The sequence below is a fragment of the Idiotropiscis lumnitzeri genome, chromosome 1, assembly GCF_059441095.1.
Source record: "Idiotropiscis lumnitzeri isolate Australia: NSW breed Sydney's pygmy pipehorse chromosome 1, RoL_Ilum_1.0, whole genome shotgun sequence".
NCBI lineage: Eukaryota > Metazoa > Chordata > Actinopteri > Syngnathiformes > Syngnathidae > Idiotropiscis > Idiotropiscis lumnitzeri.
In genome coordinates, this window is record NC_142391.1 from 37,824,034 (window position 1) to 37,847,542 (window position 23,509).

The 23,509-nt window shown below is 39.1% G+C and overlaps 1 protein-coding gene across 2 annotated transcripts; it reads right to left on the reverse strand.

The window, feature by feature from the left end:
• Positions 1 to 2,026: 2,026 nt before the first annotated feature.
• angptl2b (angiopoietin like 2b) lies at positions 2,027 to 12,664 on the reverse strand. 2 transcript variants are annotated; one of them, XM_088306034.1, is made up of 6 exons: positions 12,559 to 12,648; positions 11,948 to 12,424; positions 8,598 to 9,476; positions 4,579 to 4,772; positions 3,506 to 3,776; positions 2,027 to 3,383 (listed from the first exon to the last, which is right to left on the reverse strand). In XM_088306034.1, the coding sequence occupies exons 3-6, from the start codon at positions 9,451 to 9,453 to the stop codon at positions 3,184 to 3,186; spliced, it is 1,521 nt and encodes a 506-aa protein (XP_088162160.1). In that variant the 5' UTR covers positions 9,454 to 9,476; positions 11,948 to 12,424; positions 12,559 to 12,648; the 3' UTR covers positions 2,027 to 3,183. The 2 variants fall into 2 exon arrangements, with proteins under 2 accessions (XP_088162160.1, XP_088162151.1); XM_088306025.1 differs by having other exon boundaries at positions 11,948 to 12,664.
• Positions 12,665 to 23,509: the final 10,845 nt, after the last annotated feature.

The following is a 23,509-nucleotide window of genomic DNA, read 5'->3' on the forward strand; positions in this document are numbered from 1 at the left end:
TCAAATTTGGTCAAGTTCAAATTCAGGTCCACCAATACAAGTTTTACTTTCAGATACCAAATAGTCAAACGTGATGGGCGCGTCAAAGGAAATGCTTTCGTATACGTTGCGATGCCAAATGACGCGGAGTGGTCTGCCAAATTACTTAACAGGCGCATCGAAGTTTGTGACGCCACAAAAATCAAAATGCGCCATTTTTTGTCCAGCTCCGTTACTGAAAATAGACTTTAGAGTTGTCCATTAACCTACGAAACATGTCTTGGAATGTGAGAAGCCAGACTACTCTGAGATTTAAACCCTCAACCTCAGAACTGTGAGGCAAATGTGCTATATGCGCTATATCCACAGCCAACTTAACCAGACCTGTCAACCTAAATCATTTTCTGCCTCCAGCAGAATCTCTGAGCGTGCACATCTGAAATGAAACGATCTTCTTTATTTAAAATAGACGAGTACTCACAGTGATAGCTTGAAACATAAGTGTTTAAAGGTCTCAATGAAACAATTTGTTCTGTGGTTTCCATGGTTAAGATAAGATTGACCAGAACACAAGAATGTGAAGAGATCTGACAGGGCTAAAGAAATGGTTCAAGGACACGGACTTTTGCAGATGTGAAGTTTGAATGTTCAGGTTCAGGTTTGACAACTCAGGAAATGTGGTTGTCTTTTTGCTGACTTAGCACTGTGTCAGCGCTTGGTTTTCCATGTTGGTTGAGGTATGGGGTCTACAGCGGCCAACCTTGCTAAAGGTTTTCCATGGTGGTGAGTCGTCAGACACGCAACATGTTGTTTCTGTTTATGGAGACGATGAAACATTCTCCTTGAGGAACCACAAATCGGGTAAAGCCAACTGATTTTAAGATGTGAGATGTGAGTAAGTCTTTTTGGAAGATTTTTTTTTTTTTTTTTTTACTGAACTCGTCATGTTGCTGACCGAAGTTCCTATGTTGGTTTGTCTCTCATCAGAAGCTTCATATCCCATTTTTTTTTTTTTTGTCACTTCTAGCACCCAGTGGAGCGCTTCTCAGCAAAATGTTACCAGAGTGGAATTGTAACATACCTTTTTTCGCCCCTACAACATGCTATCATAGCAAATCATTTTAAATAGTGCATGTCACTTTTTCACGGTTGGTAACTTGCCTCTTATGAAAACTAAAATTGTCTATAAAGTTGTCAGTCCCAGGAATTCATCTTCAATTGTTTTCAGTCTGAAACCCTCCCGTCTGGCATCCAAGTATGACATGATGCGGGTTTTGTCCATCACTGTGAAGTCATTACGGGTTCATTTTCCAGCTGTCTTTGGAAAACTCTTTGACACTTTTCGTAAAGTGAAGGAAGGTTTTGCTGACAGTGAACACGTCTGCTAGATGCATTACTCGAACAGGCCAAGCCTGTCATTTTTGATTAGTCATTTTTTCTGGCCTGCTAAATCTATACGATGGAGCTTGATTTAGTTTTGTCAGGAATTCTTAAAACTTGCTCAGTAAAGTAAGTTTATCATAAAGTTGCAATTATTTCTGTGATATAAAATGTTGGTTGTGCTTTACTGTGGCAAAATAAAAATAAAAACTCTAGGAGTGTTTACTATGAATTGATCCATTTGCATATCAACTAGCCTTTTTTTAATTCAAGATTTTATTGTAACACTGTAAAACAATGCATTAGTGTGAGATTCTTCACTCTTAAAAGGTTCATTAGTGAACCAGCGATGTGAAGTTCCTCAGGAGTGCAGAAAAAATGTTCTGTAGTCTAGCGCTTCTTGAGTGGGAGCACTTATAGTCAGTAAGCTTGAATTCGCTCCTGTGAGAACGTGATACTGTGATGAGTGTAAATCTCACAGTACACTTATCAACTTCCCCCCGTCATAAATCTTTCCTTTATCCCAGGCTACGTCCACAAAATCAAGATGTCTTGAAATGATAATCATGGGGGAATTCATGCTAGTTTCCTCAAAGCATTCGATCAATTTTTTTTTTAATTAAATAAGGAGGGGGGAAGCTTTATCTGTACAGATTTTATTGCCATTTTTTCCACATTTACTACATTATATTACAAATATCTTATGTACAAACTCATATTTGTTTTCCAATGACATCAACAAACCTTTCAATTTATACAGTAAATACAATGCTTGATTCATACAAGCAAATTTTTGAATAAAAGTTCAAGCAGTGGAAGAATTAATATAAAAAGTAAAGAGAACATTCTGTATGTCACAAAGTCAAATCAAATCAGGGGACATGAAAGTTGCCATATTTTTACGCCATATTTTGACTTTGGCTGATACAACAACCCTTTGTAGAAAACAATGTCACTGCACTGATGAATCGTAACACTTCCATTTAGAATGTAGCTTGGAAAAAAAAATTGTCATGGGATACATTTCCTGTGTCGGATACTGCATAGTACAACTGGATATACTGCATGTAGAAACAAAATGTCTGCCGCAAATCCACTTAACGGAAGTGATTGACTTTTCAATGTCATTTGAAATCATGGTTGATTTATGGCGTTGTGGTTACCACGTTTGCCTCGCATGCAGGAGGCCCCCCCGTTGGGAGACGCTTGCGTGGGTTTTCTCCAGCTTCTTCTCACATACCAAAGTCAGACTAATTGAGGCCTCAATCTTCCAACGTGACAACGTCAATCTAAATGAGCCCTGCGATGAGCTGACAACCGGAATGCTGCCGGTCTCGTGACTACAGTGAGCTGGGCTCGGCTTCAGGATGAGTGGTACACAAAATTCATAGTTGGATGGATAAACTTGTATTTTTCTGCCACACAAACGTGAACTGAAGGTGTCATTTAATCATACATGTGTGGAATAAAACACATTCAGGTCATATAATGAACTCAAACGATAGTATGACGGTTGTTTTTGGTTTGTTCCCTGGATAGACTTTTCGGTTGAGATTGAAATGAACTGGAGACTCTTGACAATACGTCCCTTTCATGATCTGTGATCATGATGTAAATACAACATGTCTTCTTTCAAGTCTTTCATTCAGATAACTCGGAAACAGTTGACGCCGCACTATACAGTAATGTACCTGAGCAATGTACCAATACAATGATTATGGGATACCATGGTGGTAATAAAGCCGCTGCGAATCTTTGAACCGCTACGTTTTGCTGCAGGGAGATGCAGCATGTGTGTTTTTTTTTTGTTTTTTTTTTAAATAACTAGTGAAAAGTGTTTGCGTTTGGACGGATCATCATGATGACTCTCTTTAGCGAATAAGCTCCTCCTCTGAACTCTGCCCAGTAGACTCCATCTTGGTACCGGCTCCGGTAGTGGCCTCCTCTGTACCAAACGCCATTCAAATTGGAATGGGCGCAAGAGTTGTACCACCAGCCTCCCTTCTGGTAGTGGGCACAATTACCTGGAGAGATTGTGGGGAATTAGCGGAGGACATAGAACACAAATATTTCCAATTTTAAATGGAGTACTATATTTGTTGCGGAAAGTGCTATGTAAATGAAGATGTTGAGTAATTATTTGTACCGGTATATGCATCATGATCTCTATCCAGTGTTGTGAATTGTTTTCCATTGTGCCAGGTGAGGGAGTCGCCAGCGTTGCCATGGTAACGGCCCACTCGTAGCTTATAGAAGTCCGCCTCAGGCTCCACTCTGAAGCTGGCATACTCGGCGAACACCTTCCTGCCAGACCAGTCCTCCAGAGTTACCAGCAGCTTGTAGTTTCCCTGGTTAGTCAGCCAGTAGATATTTTCCAGGCCCAGCCAGTACTCGCCATCGATATTTCCAAACCCTTGCTGTGAAGTGTCGAAGGAAGAGAACACTGGATTGATTAGGAAATTCTCAGTTAGGAAGCTTTAAACATCCCATCTATCAAAGTGATATATTTCAGGGTAGTCAGTTGTTTTCTGAAGCTAATTATGAGTTGAGCTCTTCTAAGTTGTTTATCTTAAATGACCATTGTTGGAAATGGAGCATATGAGTCATGGTTGACTCGCGTTGAGAGATCAGTAAGTGTTTGTGATGTTATTTTTGTTACCGAAAACAAAGCAAGGCACATAATCCAGTGTGTCTTAATGTTTTGTTCTAGCATCAGTCATAAAGCTCACTGGTTTGTACGATCCCCTGCCCGACACATGCTTTGAATCACACAACACTCCTTCTGATGAGCACATGAATGCAATTTCTGATCTCAGGAGGTTAAAATATTTGGTCTTGGAAAGATCTTTTTCTTCCCTTTGCTACAGTTTAATTGCAACCTTGTGATTTGCTGGTAAACAAATCTTTCCTGCTTTTAAAAAAAAAATAGATTTCCTCTCAGGGAATTCCAAAGTCTACAAATCTTACACAATCACCAATCAGATATCGTAACATTTTGATTTTTTTGTAAGAGTAAATCTGAGGTCAATTCATCAAGACCAGCAGACGTAGATGGGGTCCATGAGTCATGTGTTTTGCGCAAGCGCTACATGAGGCACTTTGTAAAGAGTGAAATAATTGTCTATTCATTTGTTCACATCTGGTGAGTGTCAGACCAACACAAGCCACCAGCTGCTTGTGGAACTATGCGGAGCTTAATTTGCTGTGAGGTAGCGGTACCTTATATGTCTCCCAGTTCCTGAAAAAGTTGACAGAGCCATCCACTCTCCTCTGGATTACGGTCCAACCACCGGGGTCATGTCTCTGGTCACACCACACCTGCATTAGACGGTTGGCATTCTCTGGTTTTAACAAGTACATGCCGCTGCTGGTGTGGCCTTCTTCCAAAGCCTGCAGGCAGTCTCTAAATGGACCTGGATGGAAACGTGGCATTATGTCAAGCAGGTAATATTTTGTCCAGAAAGCCCTGTCATCACGTCTCCTTTAAGAGCATCTCCAAAGAAACCACAAATAGATTTTGGATTCTGACAAAGGGAATCCCATCCCTCAACAACGTGCTTCTCATTTTCGCAGTAAAATTGACTTTGGCTGGTGCTCTCATCAGGGAAATGCTTGCTGGTTGTGGAGCCAAAGGAAACACTGGCATGAGGGCAAAGGGAACCCTGACAGTTGAATGGTGAAACAGTAGCATTTCCTCATAGTGTAGCAATTTTGTATTATATGAAGATTATCTTTTCATCTTTAACTATTTTCATCTATTTGGGTTTGAAAAGAGACAACTAGAATGTTATTGGGGAATAAATCTTTTGGCGACTTGGGATGCATTTTCATGGCTCATGGAATATTCCGATTTTATGCAATTTGACTTCTAAATAGGAATTAAAGTTTACGTTGAAGGTACTGCTGAATTTTATTTTGCTTTGTTTTTTCCAGAGATTTCCAAAAACTCCTGCTTCTCTACCTTATTACAATACACTTCATTTACACATTTTTTTGCATGGGCAACACACTATAATAGTGAAACAGGCTCCTTTAATTGAGTGTGAAAGTGTTAAAGCGCTTGTGCACTGCGCCATCTGGCACCATAAATAAAGTACTAAAAAACAATATTGACAGCATATTTACGAGTCATATGGAGGGTGTATAGCGAGTATGGGCGGGATGCATTAAGTTGATGGAAGACAATTTAACATGCCATGTAAAAGACAATAATTCACACTATTCTATCTGCATTAATCTTGCTAAGATCACATTACAATTGTTCTGTAGGTTTCACATTATGAACAATGGCGACATAATCTGCTGAGATATTATCTCTCTATGAATTCACTTTCAGCAGTGTCTTTGTGAGGCTGTTACGAGGCAGAAAATGATCCTTCCATGCTCTTTTATACTCGATAAGTCCAGTTCTTTGGGGGAACACATGACTTTTATTCGTGCCTGGTGCAAGTGGAACAAATGACATCATTGCCTCCTGGTATCTCACGCCTTCCCTTTTTTTTCAGTGCTTTGTTCTGGATTTCTCTGCACCTCAAAGCTCTTTGTGACACTATCAGTGCGATCAACAACACATTTCTATACATGTTCAAGGTTTGAGAAATGCTTGATTTTTCGGAAGCACTTTAAAATACTAAAATGTACTTCTTTCCAAAATTGACCCTCTGACTGAATAGTTTGCTTGTTAAACAGAGTCATAAAACATGCGGGCTCATGTGCATAAAACTTCTTTCCTTAATTTCTTTTCCTTCTGCTTATATTAAACAAGACCTTACGTTCCCCCTTTAATATGATGGAGAGAAAATCATTTGAGCTTTTGGTGATTATTGTATCGATTATTTCATTAAGTAATTGATTAAGCAGAAACTAATTTATTTTGCATTTTGCAAAAATATTTAATTTGATTGCTGTTTATTAATTATTTACATTTTAATTTACTGGTAATTTGAAATATTGCTGCGAATGATTATATTTTTTCAACTTAAATGAAATATAGTTTTTTCCATGAATTGATTAGGTTTTAATGTTAAGTTTGGTCAGTACCATGTCGGAAAATATTTTTTCCATAGTAAAAGCAGATGTTTGTAAATGTCTTATCTTCATTAGATACATAAGCAGCTTTCATCAAAGAGTACAGAAATTGAATAATTACTAATTAATAACCGATTATTGTTGTTTATTTGGTATATTGTTTCGGGATTAAATAAAACAGCTAAACAACAATTCAGCAATATCACATGAGAGACGACCTATTACTCACAAACCTTTTTTAAATTGACTCAGTTACAGGTCATTGTTTTCAAAAGTAAAAGCAGATGCTTGTAAATGTATTATTTTGAATAAACACAAAATATAATCAATCTGCTTTCATGAAGTACTTCATAAATCAGTTAATAATTCCTGTTGAGAGGCAGAAATCAGATAATTTGGTCAATTCTAAATTAAAACGAATACTCAATTATCATAATAGTCATCAATTAATTTGATACTTAATTAGTTAAATTAATAGATTAATTTTTAAAAAAAATTTAATTTTGCAATTTCAAGACATTTCAAATATTTAATTGTATGCGTGATAAAAGTGGAATTGTACAGCTCAAATTAAGTTTTTGTTCCGTTATTAATTATTAAAAATGTTGTAAAAATTTATTAATGGAACACTCAGACATATCGTTTTGTTTTTTTATTTTTTTGTTTTTTTTTAGATCCAACACAATTGTTTAAAAAAAAAATAGGGGACCCTAAAATCTGAGGCAAACGGCAATCACAATGATTTTTGCCAGTGTCAGAAAGATTGGTCTCTATTGAAGGTCCAACAGAATAGCAGATGGAATAATGGCGAACAACACAATATTGGACTACTTCATCATATTCAGTATCTTCACATAGATACATTTCATAAATTACTAATAATGCATCATTCAGGATAATTTGCCCAAATTTCACAAATGACACACACTAGTAGTCATTTGCATTTACAGGACCCAAAAGCAGCTCTCAGTGTCAAAAGGTTGGTGACCACCCGTGGAAAATATGTGCTTGTAAGAAATGCCACAAAATGCTAAGAAATTGGGCGGACATAATTTCCTTTTGCAGACCAGTTTCGTTAATTCCCTTGGACTACAAACATAACGCATCTCATCATCAAATTCTTTCCAGTAATATGTTCAATGAGCCTTCAGGAGTGTCAACATAACATTTTGATTAATATTACATTCTTGGTATAAGAGTTAAACGGAAAAATCCACCTGTTTTTTTAGCCATCTCAGGGGTGGCCATTTTGTGATAATATTTGCGTAATGATGTTGAATTAAAGCTAATAGTACACATACATACCTATGTTTTGGTATTTTTCAATCAAGTTACATGAACCACCCTTTGTTTTAGCTCATCAAAAGTCTGGTCAAAAACTAATGGTGACGTAATAAAGGTAAAATGTTGCTATTATTCACTCAGGGGCATATTCGCACTTAAATCAATACGTTACATGCGTTTCTTGCGCACTTTCAAGGAGGTATTGTGATGACTGTATTGTTTGTGTCTGGCGCTTCAACTGCAAGTTCCATCGGCACGTGGAAATGCCTCACACGGTGACGAAAAAAGATTCAGCACACATTGACCCTTTTTTTCACCAATTAATGTTGACGTTCAGCCGTCATTGTAACATAGTGGGGACAAATACAGCCATAGTGTCAGGATATTTGGGACAGTTGTGCCCCACACCATCAACACGTCAGCACAAATTACGTGTGTCACGCCGTAACAATCACCACTTTCTGTCTGCAGTTGTGAAATGACTCAAAATATACATCATGATGTTTTGCCTTTGAGAGGCGCTAGACCTTACTACACCCTCCGGAGTGCAGAATTCAAAGGTTTATGGGACAATGCACGTACTATCAGGTAGATCCACCCGGAGTTGCAAAGGTGCGTAAGTGACACACTTAAGTCAATGGGAGAATCTGTGCAGCCAAAAAAAACTGCGCACCTCATTGAGGTTAAGTGTTAAAGAAAATGGGATGGGTGGATCCAATTTCATTTGTCAACCAAATGCATCTTAATTGAAAGCCTGCACAATATTGGCGGAACTAATACCCCAAAAAAATAAATCAGCACAGAACAAGGTCCTAATTTAGTTTTTAAATTGAAGCGACACATTAAAACAAACAGAAAATTTTAAAAATGTTTTGAAGAGGAATTTGTCTGCTCACAAAACCGAAGATTTTATACATCCGACTTACCAGAGGGTTTGTCGGTGGAGGAAGGGCTGTGCATGATGGTAGGCATCGTTGGAGGCGGTAGAGACTTCTGATCGCTCTGTATCTCATTGCTGAGTGGCTTGTTAACACGAGAAAGAACTGGTGGCTGGTAAGGCTTGTTCAGAGGCGGTGACGGTCGAGGGGGCTGAGGCTGTGGCACCGGGACGTGTCGAGGTACAGGTCGACTCTGGCACTGCTCCTCCAGCAGAGCAATAAGAGTTGATTGGTTGGTGGCCAAAGAGGCCAAGTGTTGGTATTTGTGCTCCAAGTCTTTGTAGCGGCTGGTAAGTTGCTGCATCTCTGACGTTTGGTTAAGTATTCTGTTCTCCACCTGAGCTAATTCAAGGGCATTGTCTCTCTTCCTGATGATCTCATGGAGGAGTTGCATGTACAATTGCGTCACTCTGGAATTCATGTTTCGGCTTTCTTTCCTCAGAAGCTTGACCTCATTGACAATGCCTCCATCAACTTCTACCAATTGCTGTAGAGTCTCAATCTGCCTTTTCTGTTTCTGCAGCTCCACATTTAGTAGCTCTAACTCCTGCTTATTGACCCGATTCTCCAGCATGGCCTCTGGCTCCTTGGAGTTGACACAAATAGCCCCTGTGACTTTTTGCTGGGGCACAATGAAAGTGTAAGAGCATTTGTCCTGCGGCTGGTCAACAGGAGCACGTTTGCTTCTCCCTGCATATAGAAATTCTCTCTCCAGACCATCGTCACTACTCTCAAATTCTTGGGCTCCCGTAAAGCTGTGGCTGTCTGAGGCGCTCCCCTGAATCTGACAGACTAGCCCATAAGCAAGTAGGAGCCCCAGCAGGACCATTGAAGGGGTATCCATGAGACTGTTCCAACTCACCAAGCCTGGGGGAACAAGGAAGGAAAGGCAGAGTGTGATTTCGAACTACAGTTTCACTCTGTGCAATTACTGTGTGCTTCATGAAAGTTTCTTTTAAGCCTCCTCACTGTTTTTTTTTTTCTTTTAAACCTTTTACATTAGGTGACGTGTTCTTCACAGCTGACCGAGATCTACCGATTTTCTTTTTCCATCACCCTGAACTGGTTGCCAGCCAGTCGCTGGGCACATACAGACAAAGGTCACTGAGCAGGAACCGATCCCACACGGCCAGTCAGGCGAGTGTACCACTACACCATCAGAGACTTTTCTTTTTTTTTTTTTTTTACATAAAATTTCTACATGAATATCTTTACTTTTAGTACTATTTTATATATATTTAATGTATATATTTCATTATAGTGCTAGCGTACATGTTTAAAGTGGGTCCTGACTGAGGAGATTGCGATGAGGAAAAAAATTGTCTAGTTGGTGAGCCTTTAAAAAAAAATCTTTTAGAAATGAGTATAAACAATTATCCAACACTCTAAATAGAATCTTCAAAGAAAGCACACACAACTCAATAGAAGACAAGCCAGTAAAGCCTGTCCCCTGCAATGTATCCTTGACTATATTTGACTAGCATGCCCCCATGGAACATGAGCTGTCTCAGTAAAATTCTGTGCGAGTTTCCCCTGCTGCGTAGACGTCCCATACCGGTCGTTGTTCGTTAGGATTCTCATGCAAGTCTCACTTCAAAGCTGAGATGAAAAACATTTGCAGCTCATAAGGAAATGTGTGGTCATGTGAGACATGCTACTTGCTTTCCTTCTTCCATTAAAACCCGATTTTAAAATAACACTTATTGGGATCAGTCTCCCGGGGACCAGAGAGAGTCCCATCTGCCTCGTCTGAAGCAGCCTGTCATTAACCCATCCGCAGTTTGCCAGGGGGAACAACCTCACCTAATCCTCCCTATTTGTTGTTAACAAGCCCCGCAGCTAGTTAGTGTCCTAACACCAGTTGAATAAGGTTCTGTTGAGTGTACAACTTACAATTAGCGGGTGTTCAGAAGTGCAATCGACTTCCACCCAGCCAAGGATCTAAAAATGAATGACAAAAGTGCAAAGCAAAGTGTCTGTCCTTTTTCGATTGGCAGCTGCGCTTGAGTAATTCCACTCAATGTTAAATCAAGCATAATCGGTGAGTGCAGCAGTTAGGTCAGTGTACCTCTGACCGGTGGCACACTCCAGCACATTTGGTAATGCTCAGATGAGATTAATTAGAAGCCGGGCAAGCGCTCTCTGACTGGCTGATGTCTCGTACCCTCGTCCCTCTCATTTCAGCTTGAGCACGGCATTCCTCACATTCTTAGTCACCTCATTAGAGTGAGTGGCCACGCACACATGGAGAGAGACCAAGACCTTGTCGATGCAGGGCCTTTATATCATTTGTCCGTGCTGACACACCTACACAACGTACAGCGCCAGCCGTTAACGTTCCCTCTGTCCCACTTACTTTGTGACCGTGACACAACCGCACGGCAGAACTTATTTTTCAGTAGCTCAAATGAAGCGTTCACTGCACAGGACTACTGTGTAGCATTTCCAAACTGGCATCGACTCTGCTGAGTAATGTCTGTCTCCTGAATGACACCTAGTAATTTTTTCAGCCCCCCCTTTGTGAAAACCTTGAGTATATTTACCGTGATTATCACCATTTCATTACTTAAACAGTTACCTCACTTTTTCCCCTTTCTTGCAAATCTTCATGCAAACATATTCGAAGCATGATGTGCCTCATCAACCTCTATAATTCAATTCGCAGTTGCATTGGGACTTCTCTTGTTCCTCATTCATATATATTTTTTTTTTTGCCCGAGGTCATCTGAGTTAATTTGAGAGATGAGGTCTCCTGAATTGTTTTGATAAGTTCTACCTCAAAGCCCTATTATGCAAACACTACCCGGGCAACAGAAACAAAGACAGGATTCAAGCTCCTGCCTGCATATCCTCTTGAACTCCAGTGGGACATCCTGAACTCGCACAATGCTAGATAAGGTTTTAAATGAATTCAAATGAAGTAAATGTCAACGTTTACATTTTTTTGATAAACAGCAACACACATGTATAATAAAACATCGCTCTTCTATTGCTGTTAAAATCCTTTGGTTTGACTTGGTGAGCTCATTTATAGTGAGGAATCATCATCAGTGCCTGCTCTCCATCATCCCCCTGCGCTGAATTAACCCCCTCAACCAAATCAATCAAAGGCAGTCAACTAACAGGTTTCAAAACAACAAATTGCACATTTTTGGTTCCAAAATAAAATACACTAGACTTAACCCAACATTATGAGTTGACTAAACTTACAATTGTCAAGTAACTACTTAGTTTCACACCTGGACAGTGTATCAATGCAAGTGACCGAAAATTAAAACTTATTTAATATTTTTTGTGGATTTAGTTTATCAAAACAAAGAAGATGACTTCCAGCTTACACGAAAAGTGAAGCGTATTGATGAGACTCCCTCAGTTGTCTTGCTCTCGTGGCTGAGCCAACTGTAGTTCCTCTTGATAGAAAGTCATCCCAAGTGAGATGGCTTTGTCCTCCTGTGCTTTGTCCCCGCCTGGTTACTCACTCTGTCATTTCAGTCCATTCCAGCAGTAGGCAGGAAAAAGTGCTTTAAAGGTTCGAGTTAAATAAAAACAAAAATTGTCACGTGCCCAGCACAAGGTTCACTACCGGACTGTCGAGGAAAAAAAACAAGAACAAGTACTTTAGTTAGTCTCCGGAGTCCAGGGCAGGTCGTGCGCTGCCTTTGGCACTTTAGAAGACTGTCACTTTGTGGTGAGCCGAATCCATCACTTCTGCCTCAGAGCTCTAAGAGGCTGTCTCTCTCAGCTGCGCCCCTCTCTCACTCTCCCACTCTCCCTTCTTGGTGCTCTTAACTGATGAAAACTTGAACGTGGAGTTTCTGTAAGTAGACAAATTGAGCTTAGAGCCTCCCACTCTCTAATATTGAACACATTCTTACTGCCAGGACTCCACCCCTCTTCCCCATGGCACAAAAGAGATTACTCATAAACACACGTGTGCACACACACGTACACACACATGCAGTCCACTCAAATTTCCAACCATCCGCCCTGCCCACTGATCAGTGGTTCATCACCACTATTTCGGTCTGGGACTGCATGGCTCCTCTGGTGCTGGACAACAGTTGTGTGTGTTCACTGATCAGATGCTAATTAGGTGATAATGAGCACCTGCACCTTAAGTGACGGAAAGAGGTTGTCAGGATAGGAAGTAGATCCAGGTGTTGAACTTGGACCATGTCTGGGTGAAGAGTTGCTCACCCCAGTTAATCGTCGGAAGGTGAAATATGAGATGGTTCTTGAATCTCAGAAGGGCAGCGAATACTTGAATGACATCATACCACAAGATAGTGATACCATTACGTCATGAAGCAAAGCTGTACTAACTTGCGTCCATGGGCTCGAGAAGAAAGGATGACACATTCCTGTTAGTGTGGTCATTCACAACAAAGCTGGTTGAATTCTTCAAGACGCGACTTGGCTTTCGATATTGTTTCCTTGGATGTTGTCTGATGTGTTGTGTTTTTGTTCCATCTTCAATCAAAGTTATGTTGGCTTTACCCAGCCAGCCAAGCATGTTATCATTGGTTCCTTTTGTCCGACTCGGGTAGTTTTTGTTTTTTTTTGTTTTAAATCACAGAACATTGTCTGCTGAAGAATATATATCCGTGGTGGGAAGTCATGGCCTCCAAGGCCTTCTCTGCTGGCCTCACATAATCAAGAAAAAAATGATCACATTTTTCACATTGATATTATATTAGTCGTATTATATCCTAGTGTTGTAGTATTTTTAGGGGAGAGTTTTTATCCAATCAGAATACAGCTAGCTTGTGTTGCGGGGCAGGTTTCACAATCCCGGTAACACGAACAATTCATCCGAGGCCTTCAGATACAATTGTACGGGGATCTGTTGTCTCAAAGCCAATGGGCTTTCAGAATTGATAGACTGTCGCGATAGCCAATTAGATCACGAGTTGGTCACAGTGAGCCTTCTCGCTGGCCTTACGCTGAAGGTGATGAACGCGTTTTGTGATTGGATATTCACTCTTGAGGGGGCAGCGCTATGTGGAATTAACACACCTGTTGGCAACCGTTTGAAAGTCTAAATTATATTTTTGCTTTTTTTTTTAAACCACAATGGCAAAAGGAGGGAAAAGTGTGGATTTAATTGCAGATACACTATGTAAGTGTCTTTCTGTATATTAGTTGTCCAGCTTATAGTCATAAATGATGGTATCCAAACTGAAGGACTACGTGTGAAATGCACAGCCCGCCACTATATATATTATATATATATATATACATACACATTTGGTTGAACATTAACTATTGTGTATCAGTTTCACAGAAAATGCCAACTGCGAATGACAAATTTACAGCTTGAAGCAAGCAAAGTAGTTGTCACAGTCTCTAGGAGAAATGAGTGAGAGCATACTAAAGAATAATTTATAAAAGTTTTATGAAGTCAAAGTGTGTTTTAATAAGTTTATGTTAGAAGCATGTGGGAGGGTCAAAACTACTACATAAAATATGTTTTTAATACAGTCTCTTTATCAGAGACTTTCAATTTTCTAGGGTGGGCCGAGTTGAACCTACCATGTGACAGAAACAGGGAACATCTCTAAGATGACACCATCTTTTCCTTGACGCGGACTTGGCCTGTATTTGAGCTGATGGCACGATATCTTCGCGAGATCATTGCCACATGATTTAAATTTGACAAACATGCATGAACTCGTCTGTAATGTTTTTGTGAAAAAAGTCTGAACTGATATGGGACCGTCCATTCCAAACGTGGCACATTTTGGTAATCGATCAGCGATTATTTCAGCATTGCCCCACGAGTGTCCCTTTCGTGTCTTTAAGTATCAGTGTCTTAAAATGTCAGACAAGATGTATTTTATATGGATTTTAATAAAAGCAGTATCATTGTTATTCTGGCTGTGGAATTTAATAAACATTTTACACTTACTTTAATATTCAAGCCACATATTTTTATTCTATTTCCATTCTAAAATGAAGGAATCTCATTATGTTTCCCTGATGACACAATGAAAATGCATAAATGGCTCGATGTGACAATTTTCCTGGCAGAAGATCCTATTCCATAAAGACCGGGGCACATTTATTCCGTAACTTCCCAAAGGTTTATCCCTCAGGAACTTTCGATCAAAGCAACGATCTCCCATGCGATGCACCATGTCCTATACTAAACTTCCATTATTCCATTCATGCTGCTCTTTGGCTATTTCCATTTAGATGACAACTGCAGCTGAGTACAAAATGTTCCTCCTATCCAGAGGCTGGAAACTGGACTTTCTTCTCAATACTTATTGTGTGACTGACATATTGGGTCTCATCCAAAGCCACAGTGTTGATGCTATGATTAATATTCTTTCCATCTCAAAATTTTAGTAAGTGGAAGAATGTAAGCAATTGGGCATGTAGTATATGTAACGGGAAAATGTTATCATTTAAACGTTGACCACATAGGCACTTTAAAAGGTAAGTGATGATGTGGCAACAGTCAACAGTTTCATGTATATATATATATATATATATATATATATATATATATATATATATATATATATATATTAGGGCTGTCAAAATTAAAGCATTAACTCTTTTAACAAAAAAAAAATTGAGTTAAAAATTTTAACTCAGTGAAATATTTTAACTCTGTTAACTCCGTTTGATTTACTTAAAAAATAATTTGCATACTTTGCAAATATTGTGCCATATTAGCTGTCTTTGGCACGTCTCAGAACAAAACACTGTGTTTAAGTTACCACTGGGCCTTGCAAACCAACATTGCTAGAGTGTGGCGCTTGTGGGCAGTTTCGAGAAATGTTTTGAAAAAAAAATGTCTGCAAGGATGTCTCCATTTAGATCATATTCAAGAATCCAAGAAAGCTATTAGAGCAGTCTTTTAATTTAATATACTTCATATTTGGTGATTTTGCATCGATTCCAAGATATTATTCAAGTAAATATCTATTATAAGCTTTGCAAAAAATAGTAGTTGAAAAATGTGATTAATCATGATTAATCATGGAATTTGAATTGAACTTGACAACACTAATTAGTTCTGTCTCTCTCTCTCTCTACATATATATATATGTATATATATATATATATATATATATATATATATATTATTGTATGCCGTCTATAGTTGTATGAGAATCATGTGTATCCTCCTTTGGAAGTACAGGAGAGTCTGCAAAAATGCATAAAGAATATATACATATCACCAACCTTTATTTATTAAGACAAATCTTTCAGAGAAAGAAATTTATACAACATCATACCAAATTTGACAACAGCAACATTCTTGCATCGGTTGGAACGAATCAACCCACCTCAAATGATTCCTTTCGAACAGGTGCTGTTGTTTGGGATACATACTCAGGGCTCAATGTCATGCGACTTGGAAGTATGATTTCCTATTTGCTATGCTTATTAAAAAACTCTCAGTGCCATAATAAAATATGATAGAATCATCACGGGAAGTGCAAGTAGTAAAGTTCAGGTTTCAGAAAACTCTGTCCATAAAGTTTATGACTGTCTTGGCGGATTATGTCAGCTGCATATTTGACCTATTTTTTCTGCCTGATAACCAGAGCTTGTCTAAAAACAAAGTCCCCACAATCCATTCTTTAAAAAAAAAAATATTGAACTGGTAAACATGAGTGGTAACCTAGGCTGTTACATTATAAAGATCTCTATCACACTGAAAGATCATCAACTCACATTTGGACACATTGGCAATATGATGACATAGTTATTTCAAATGTTCCGTCAACTCATTTGTTATTACAGAAGGAGACATTGATCTTTTCATCAAGCTATAAGAACAAAAGTCATTACTTTGCAGCAATCTGAGCCTGTTTCTTTTTCTGAGCTGTGGAAAACGAGGCGCGCGTGTAGTTGTTTATTTAGGTTCAGGTCTGCTAGCTTTAATGACTGATATCCTGATGACAGGACATCCTGGGGAATCACTACAACGGCACCCCGGAGGTAGACTATTGCTTATTGCGCTCTTCTTTATGAAACATGGATAGCAGCAGATACACACTCACACAAATACATCAAAATCTCAACCCAACCCTCTAATCTCGTTGCACACTTGAGTACAATGACAATAAAGGGATTTCTATTCTAATACTGTTTTTATAGAATAACCTGTGACAACCATCATGTAGGCTTCTATTTATCCATTTTCAATGCTGCTTCTCCTCATTAACCATGCAATTAATTCTTTGCATATCTAAATACGCATATGGGACATTTCCTTTACTTTTATTTATGGCTCCTGTGTTTGACTTACACCACAATCTGTTTGCTGTATACTAAAAAAACATTAACATTGCCACATGTATTTTATTCGTGTTCCATTTTATTACTTATAATTTAAAAAAATGACAATACATGAATTTTCAATCATTTTCAATTGCACTCATCTTTGCTTTTTTTTCTTAAAAAAAGACAAAAAACAAGAATTTAATGAGCCGGTTTCCAAATGAAAGGCATTGACCTGAAACTCCCAGGGAGTACTCGCTCCAGTTTATGTGACCAAATTCAGTCAAGTGTGTTCACCACTGTCTCACCAAACCACACGGATTTGCTTTTGAGCCTGCAGCATAGGTTACAATTTGGCTCTTTTGCCGCAAATTGAAACATATTACTCCTGTCTGCTGTCTTTTACGGCCCGCGCATGCACTTCTTCAAGTATACTTTTGCAGGCTGCCTAAGGATACTAATGTCTGTCTAAGTATCTTTTTGACCCATTTTGACATGTCTCCGTTTTGTTTTAATTGAGACAACCCACCCATGACCTGCTCTTTGGAAAACGGAGGTCCACAGTGCAACCTGTAAAAATATATTATTTAAAATGACCTAATTCCTGGTCAAATACTCATACTTAGCCCCATGCATTTAATCTTGAGTTAGAGATTCAGAGATACTGAATTAGCTTTAGTGAGTCCTTTTAATTATGAATAGTTTTTGTTTGACAACTGTTTAATTCATACGTCCAACATCTGAACCGCTTATTCTCAATGCCCTTGTGAAGGGGTTCTGAGCAGAACCAAAGTTAAAGTTCTTGAAATTCAGCTCAACTTAGTCACATATTTCAGCATTCGTGCATGCACTTATAAAATTTCTCCTTTAAAAGGCATTTTTGCCTGTTTTTCATTAGTGACACCTTGCTGCTTTTTATTGACCCATTTTACATCATGTGTTCACTCGTGATGGATGATGAACATAATGGAAACACATGGTAAATAACACATAATCACACAATATCTGGAGATTTAACAGAGTGATGGAATTACATAAAGACACCCATAAACCAGAAACTGGCAATGAATCCCATTTTAGTTAAATTAGCCACACAGGGTGCACTGCCTGTATTTACATATTTATTTTTCAGAAGTTTAAATGGGTTTGTCTTTTTTTGCGGTCAACGTTACCGAATGAAATGCAAATTTTTTATCAAATGTGGCTCGACAGTTAAGCATAGCAACAGATAAACTGAGTCAACATGTGTTTTTCAGATTAATCTGTAAAGCTCACTAGTCCTGAGGAGTCGCTCCAAACAGCTCCGGCCCTACTTGATAAATTGCCTCTAATGTCGTCATAGTCTTGCAATCCTGTCAGATGTAAGCACAGAGATAATGTGCAAAACAAGGACAACTCACTGAACACCACCATGAAAGCATTTAAACAATTTCAAATTTAAAACTCAGAAACTACACCAGTATTATGCTAACTGAAAAACTGCGATTAGGTTAATGCAATGACACTTTTAACTCGAGCCTATGGGGGCTTTTGTCGTTTTTCCTTGTGGCTTTAAATTGGCACACACTGCACATTTTTGCTCTCAAATATGATATATAAATATTTTTAGGGAAGAAAAAATTTGCTGAAGCCTACCTATTCAAATAAATAATTCCATTCCTGAATTTATGTGAAGCTGTATGCATTAGGAGTGTTATAAGCCCCTGATCCTTTCAAAAGATTATTTAACTTGCATGATTCTCATGGAGTTTTGCAAATCCCGAATTCTCCATTAACAATTACGAACGCACCACAAATGGGCAAACAATCATATGGAAATATTTTTTTTTTTGTATCCGTTACATGAAACACAGAACCACAAATTATTATTAAACCCCTTTTCTCCACTGAGGTATTTTCTTACGTGGGAAGAGTAAATTGTAGATTTTCAGTTTATTGCCCCTCTGGTGATTTTTGTTGGGCAACAACTTACAGATCATTACTTATGGTTTCCTCTGTGAAAACAGTAGTTAATCATCTGTCGGAAACCTTTGACTCTCTCAATGTCTTAAACAGAAGTGAAGATTATGCTTTGAAAGAGACCTACATGCCCCATTAGTCTTCGTGTTTTGATTACTTCTCCATGTGTGAAGAGGAAGTCCTTGACTGAACACGGAAAGCAATCCACACAAGGAGGCACGCTCCAGTAACACGCCAGCGTCATCTACCTGTATTACATCTCTGCTGGCAAAGGGATGGCAGATTCCCCCTACAACTCAATGTCAACGAAGCATTCACCGTAGAGTGAAGCCAACCAACCGGAGTGTGAAATAACTGCAGAAAAGATTTCACCTCAGGTGATTTGTGCTCGGGTGCAGATCCAAAGCAATTTTGCCCTTCTTCCATTTACACTGGAGTAAAGATGAGGGCCAAGTCAGTAATTGTGGTGCAGTCAAAGTTGCAGACTGGAGCATGTCACAAAATCACTGCGAGCCCAGAAGATGGAAAGGGGTCTTTCTTGTATTATTGTTTCCCATGTTCTTCCACCCACAGTAATATTTTCCAGATCAAAGCTCTTACTCGAAAGGCAGATCCCAATTTCACAGAAGAAAACCCAAGTCACCGCAAAGGCACAAAAGGGAATTGGATTTTCCACTGAACATGAGGTAATATGTTTGGCGTTGTGTTTGGAACAGAAATCTGCTTCCTGGGACATTTAGTTCTGATTTTTCACAGTAAATATCACCTTTCCAGAGACTAATTACTAAATAATGTACACTCTTTAAATTGGTATCTGTTAAATGATAGCAAAGTAGAGTGACATGATTATTTTAGTAACATCTTTAATTTCACAAGTTCCTTATACCCCAAGTCCATAGTGTGGAGAAACCTGGCTACAGAAAGTTTACTGGCATAACCTTCACATGTCTTACACGAAGTTGTGAGGAATTTCCTGGACCACATCAGACAAGTAGACAAACTTAATAGCTCCACACTTTTGAACAAACACATGTGTACTTTTGGTATCCTCTCAGCGCTGGCAGCTGTCAGGGGCCGCGTTGACCTCATAATTTGGCTGAGTGTCTGCAGGCTTTTTGCGCTGTAAGGTCAGACGACAACAGAAGGCCAGACGAGTACTTTCAACGTGGACACCATTTGTCGCTGTTTAGTTTGGAGAGGTACCTGGGAAACATTTATGGACAGTCTTTGACTCCTTCAACCTCTGTGTTGGAGACATGGTTTTGAAAGACACGAGTCTTGGATGGTGGTTCTCTGGTAAAAGCATTGAACCCAACAGAAAAATTGCAGATCATGGTTCCCATCTATCTGTTTTCACTTGGAAAACCGCTTATTCTTGTCCAGTATCAGTTTAGCTGGGGCACATCCTGGCTTACTATATTTAGGGTGAGAAAAGGGAAATCCCTTGTCGTGATCACCTGTCAATCACAGAACTGACACAGAAAACCATTCCCTCTCACATTTACACCCACGACCAACGTTCCGCACTGTGGGAGGAGGCTGGTATCGCCGCAGAAACACCATACAGAAATCAGACGCAAGACTTTGATGAGGTAACAGGCTAACCGCCAACAACTGGGTCCCTCAACTCAACTAATTACTGATCTTTCATATTATTAATTTAATCATAATCAATCATTTGGGCTTAGCTTTGACCAGGGGATATTATCCTAAAGGCATCCTATGCTTCCAGCATGGCTTTACCTCTGGAGCAACCGTTTGCTTGTGAGTAAGATATTACTGGAAACCACAGTCAAATCCATGTATTTTATTCACTGCTGAAAAGCGACCCTGCACCGGCTAAGTGTGTTTCCAACTTACACATTTATAATTGCTACCATTTGACACATTATTGTGCATATCCTATGTCACTGGCGAGAACTTGAATTTGGTGCATGAACTCACTGCTGAAAATTTGCTGTTATTGTATTCATTTGGCAGCAATTCTATTGGGTTCCTTGCATAAACCTGGCAGCCCGATAGATGTAGGAACAGTTCACATATTTTTAATTCTGTCCTAAATAAAAATTAAAGGAAAGAAAGACGGTTAGATAGATAGATAGAGAGATAGCAAGACTTCCTGTGATCTAGATCTATGTTATGAGGCTTAATCATGCATAAACGCTCTCTTATATTATGTGAGAGAGGCCAAACTTGATTACGGCACCTCATGTAGAAAGGAAGACAACAGTATATTTGTTTACGATATCTACGCCGTTATGGCAACACGGTGACCTTTTACACCAATGATGATTAATTGACCCCAACCGCCCCCTAACTCCATCTAATGATAGTAAATTAAAAGAGAAGAACCATAATTAAGGTTTTTCATCCAAAGAGTGAGCCGCAGTTACCTAATCTTTGAATGTCATAGCTTCCATGTACTAGAGCCAATGTTTAGTCTTGACAATTTCACCAGTATTTTGCCAACTGGCTAGGCGGAACATTTCCCTTTAAAAGACCAAGGTCTCCAGACAGACATTACTGTATTACACTCTACGGTCTGTGTACTCGTTATGCCCAGATGATGTAAATCCAAGGAGGTTGTGGTGACTGTTATGTCACTACTTAATTTCAGTTTATTTTTAAGTGTTGTACTGTTCAAGGCTTAGTCTCAATTTCAACATACAAATTATTCAGGCCTGGAGTGACAGGTTTAGTCACACACTCAGCTGCAAGTAAAAAAGCTTGTTAGTTTGGTTGTTTTTATTAATTTTTCTCAAGACAGACAAAGACGAACTACTAATAACAGGCTGAACTCAGCATGTCAGCTGCCCAACATGCAAAATTGCCACATAATTTATATTACTCATTCTGCGATGCGTGTATACAAATTGATCAGTTTATCACACACAAAGTGGATTGTCAAACCCGAGACGAATTGCAAGGGCTGATTTGGATATGTCTGAAAGGCAGGTGCCACTGGCACAACTGTGCATAACCATGACGAGGCAGTGCAGGCAAAATGAGAGGCAACGAGAAGAACAGATTTTTTCCGCACATATAAAATAAAATGCCAGAAACAAAAAAGACAGTGATGTATGTGAGCAATGTTATTTTTGAGCTTTAGCGTGATTAAGGAAGAGGTGGGCAACTCGAGTCCTCAAGGGCCACTATCCTGCATGTTTTAGATGTTTCTCTTCTTTAAAACACCTCATTCGAATGATCAGATAATCAGCTAGTTCTGCAGAAACCTGAAAACGATCCTGATCACTTGAATCAGGTGTAATGGAGGAGCAAAAAATTGAAAACATGCAGGATAGCCGCCAGTCACAATAAGGAGTCGTGCCATATCAGAAATATTTTTGTCCATTTGAGGTTGCCACCAACAAATTCTGCACTGGAGTCCAGTATACTGTTAACTGTAAATTTGCCATTAAAAAGGCAGGCCTGATTCGATGTGGAAGTGAACGTATGAGGATAAACAATTGGCTATTGCCTGGCTCTAGCTTTAACCACTCCAGTATTCAGTGATGGTGGCAGTTGAGCTTATCGGCAGGTGTACTAAGAATGTGTTTCTGTTTACTCTATTTTGTTACCGTTTGTTAATAAAGTGGGTGAAAGAGCACCGATATCTGTTTCCATGGACCCTCTAACTAAACGAACTGCTATGGATTGCAGTTTGTTCTAACGTGGTAGTCTATATTCAATTAGCTAACAATCGACCTGGGTGGAAGGTGGTCTCCAAGTGCCCACGACACTGATCTGGGATCTCCCTGGCCAGCTTTAAATCATCCAACCGTGGAGGTCAGCTAGTCGTTCATTTATAAACAGTCTTCTTTTCACCAGTTTCTCCTTTCAACCACTTTGCACCTCTCAAGCACCTTTTTTAAAGAGAATGAGAGGAGCCGCTTTGTATGTCGATGAATCAAGTCGTCTGTGTTCACTCCCACAGTGGCGCATCACCCCTGTTTTTTTTTTGTTTTTTTTATTGTGCGTGTAACTGCAAAAATACCAAAACTTGGTTTGGCCTGCCACTGCACATGTTTGGATTCCACCTCGCGCTAAATTTGCATTTGGGCACAAAAAATAGAGCCCTCAGGGTTTACTGCACTCATTCTTTAGTATAACAATAGCTTTCAATAATTGCTCGATAAGGATTGTTATATTGGAAGAGTTTAATATTATACCAGTTCAGCCTCAACACGCCCACTAAACCCCGTGGATACAAAGGGGGGCCAAATAACCATTTTCACACGAAACAATGCTGCCAAAGAGCTGATGGAAAAGCCACGAGTGAGGCTGATTTTATAGCTTTCCAGCTCTCTGATCCGCGATGATCATTTTGAGGAATGGCCTGCTGAGATGTCAAATGACATCGGAGTACTTCACATTTTGTTTGAGTTCAAATGTTCTGTTTTTTGTAAAATACATAAAACGTTCAATGTTGGTCCTAACCAGAATTAAATTGGCCAGTCAAAGTTGTTTTTCCTCAGTAAACAAAGGTATCTTCAACATTTACTTTGAGAGATTTTTCATTAAAAAAGAAAAATCCATTCGGGCGGCACCTTCTTTGCAGTTATATTAATTTAATTTATTAAAGTACACACAAAGTAAATTCATATTTTCAACATAAATAGAAAATATGGTCATAAAATGTTGAAACTAGTGAAGGCACAATGATCTTTTTTTAAGCCACCCTCAATTAAAGTTCAATAAAT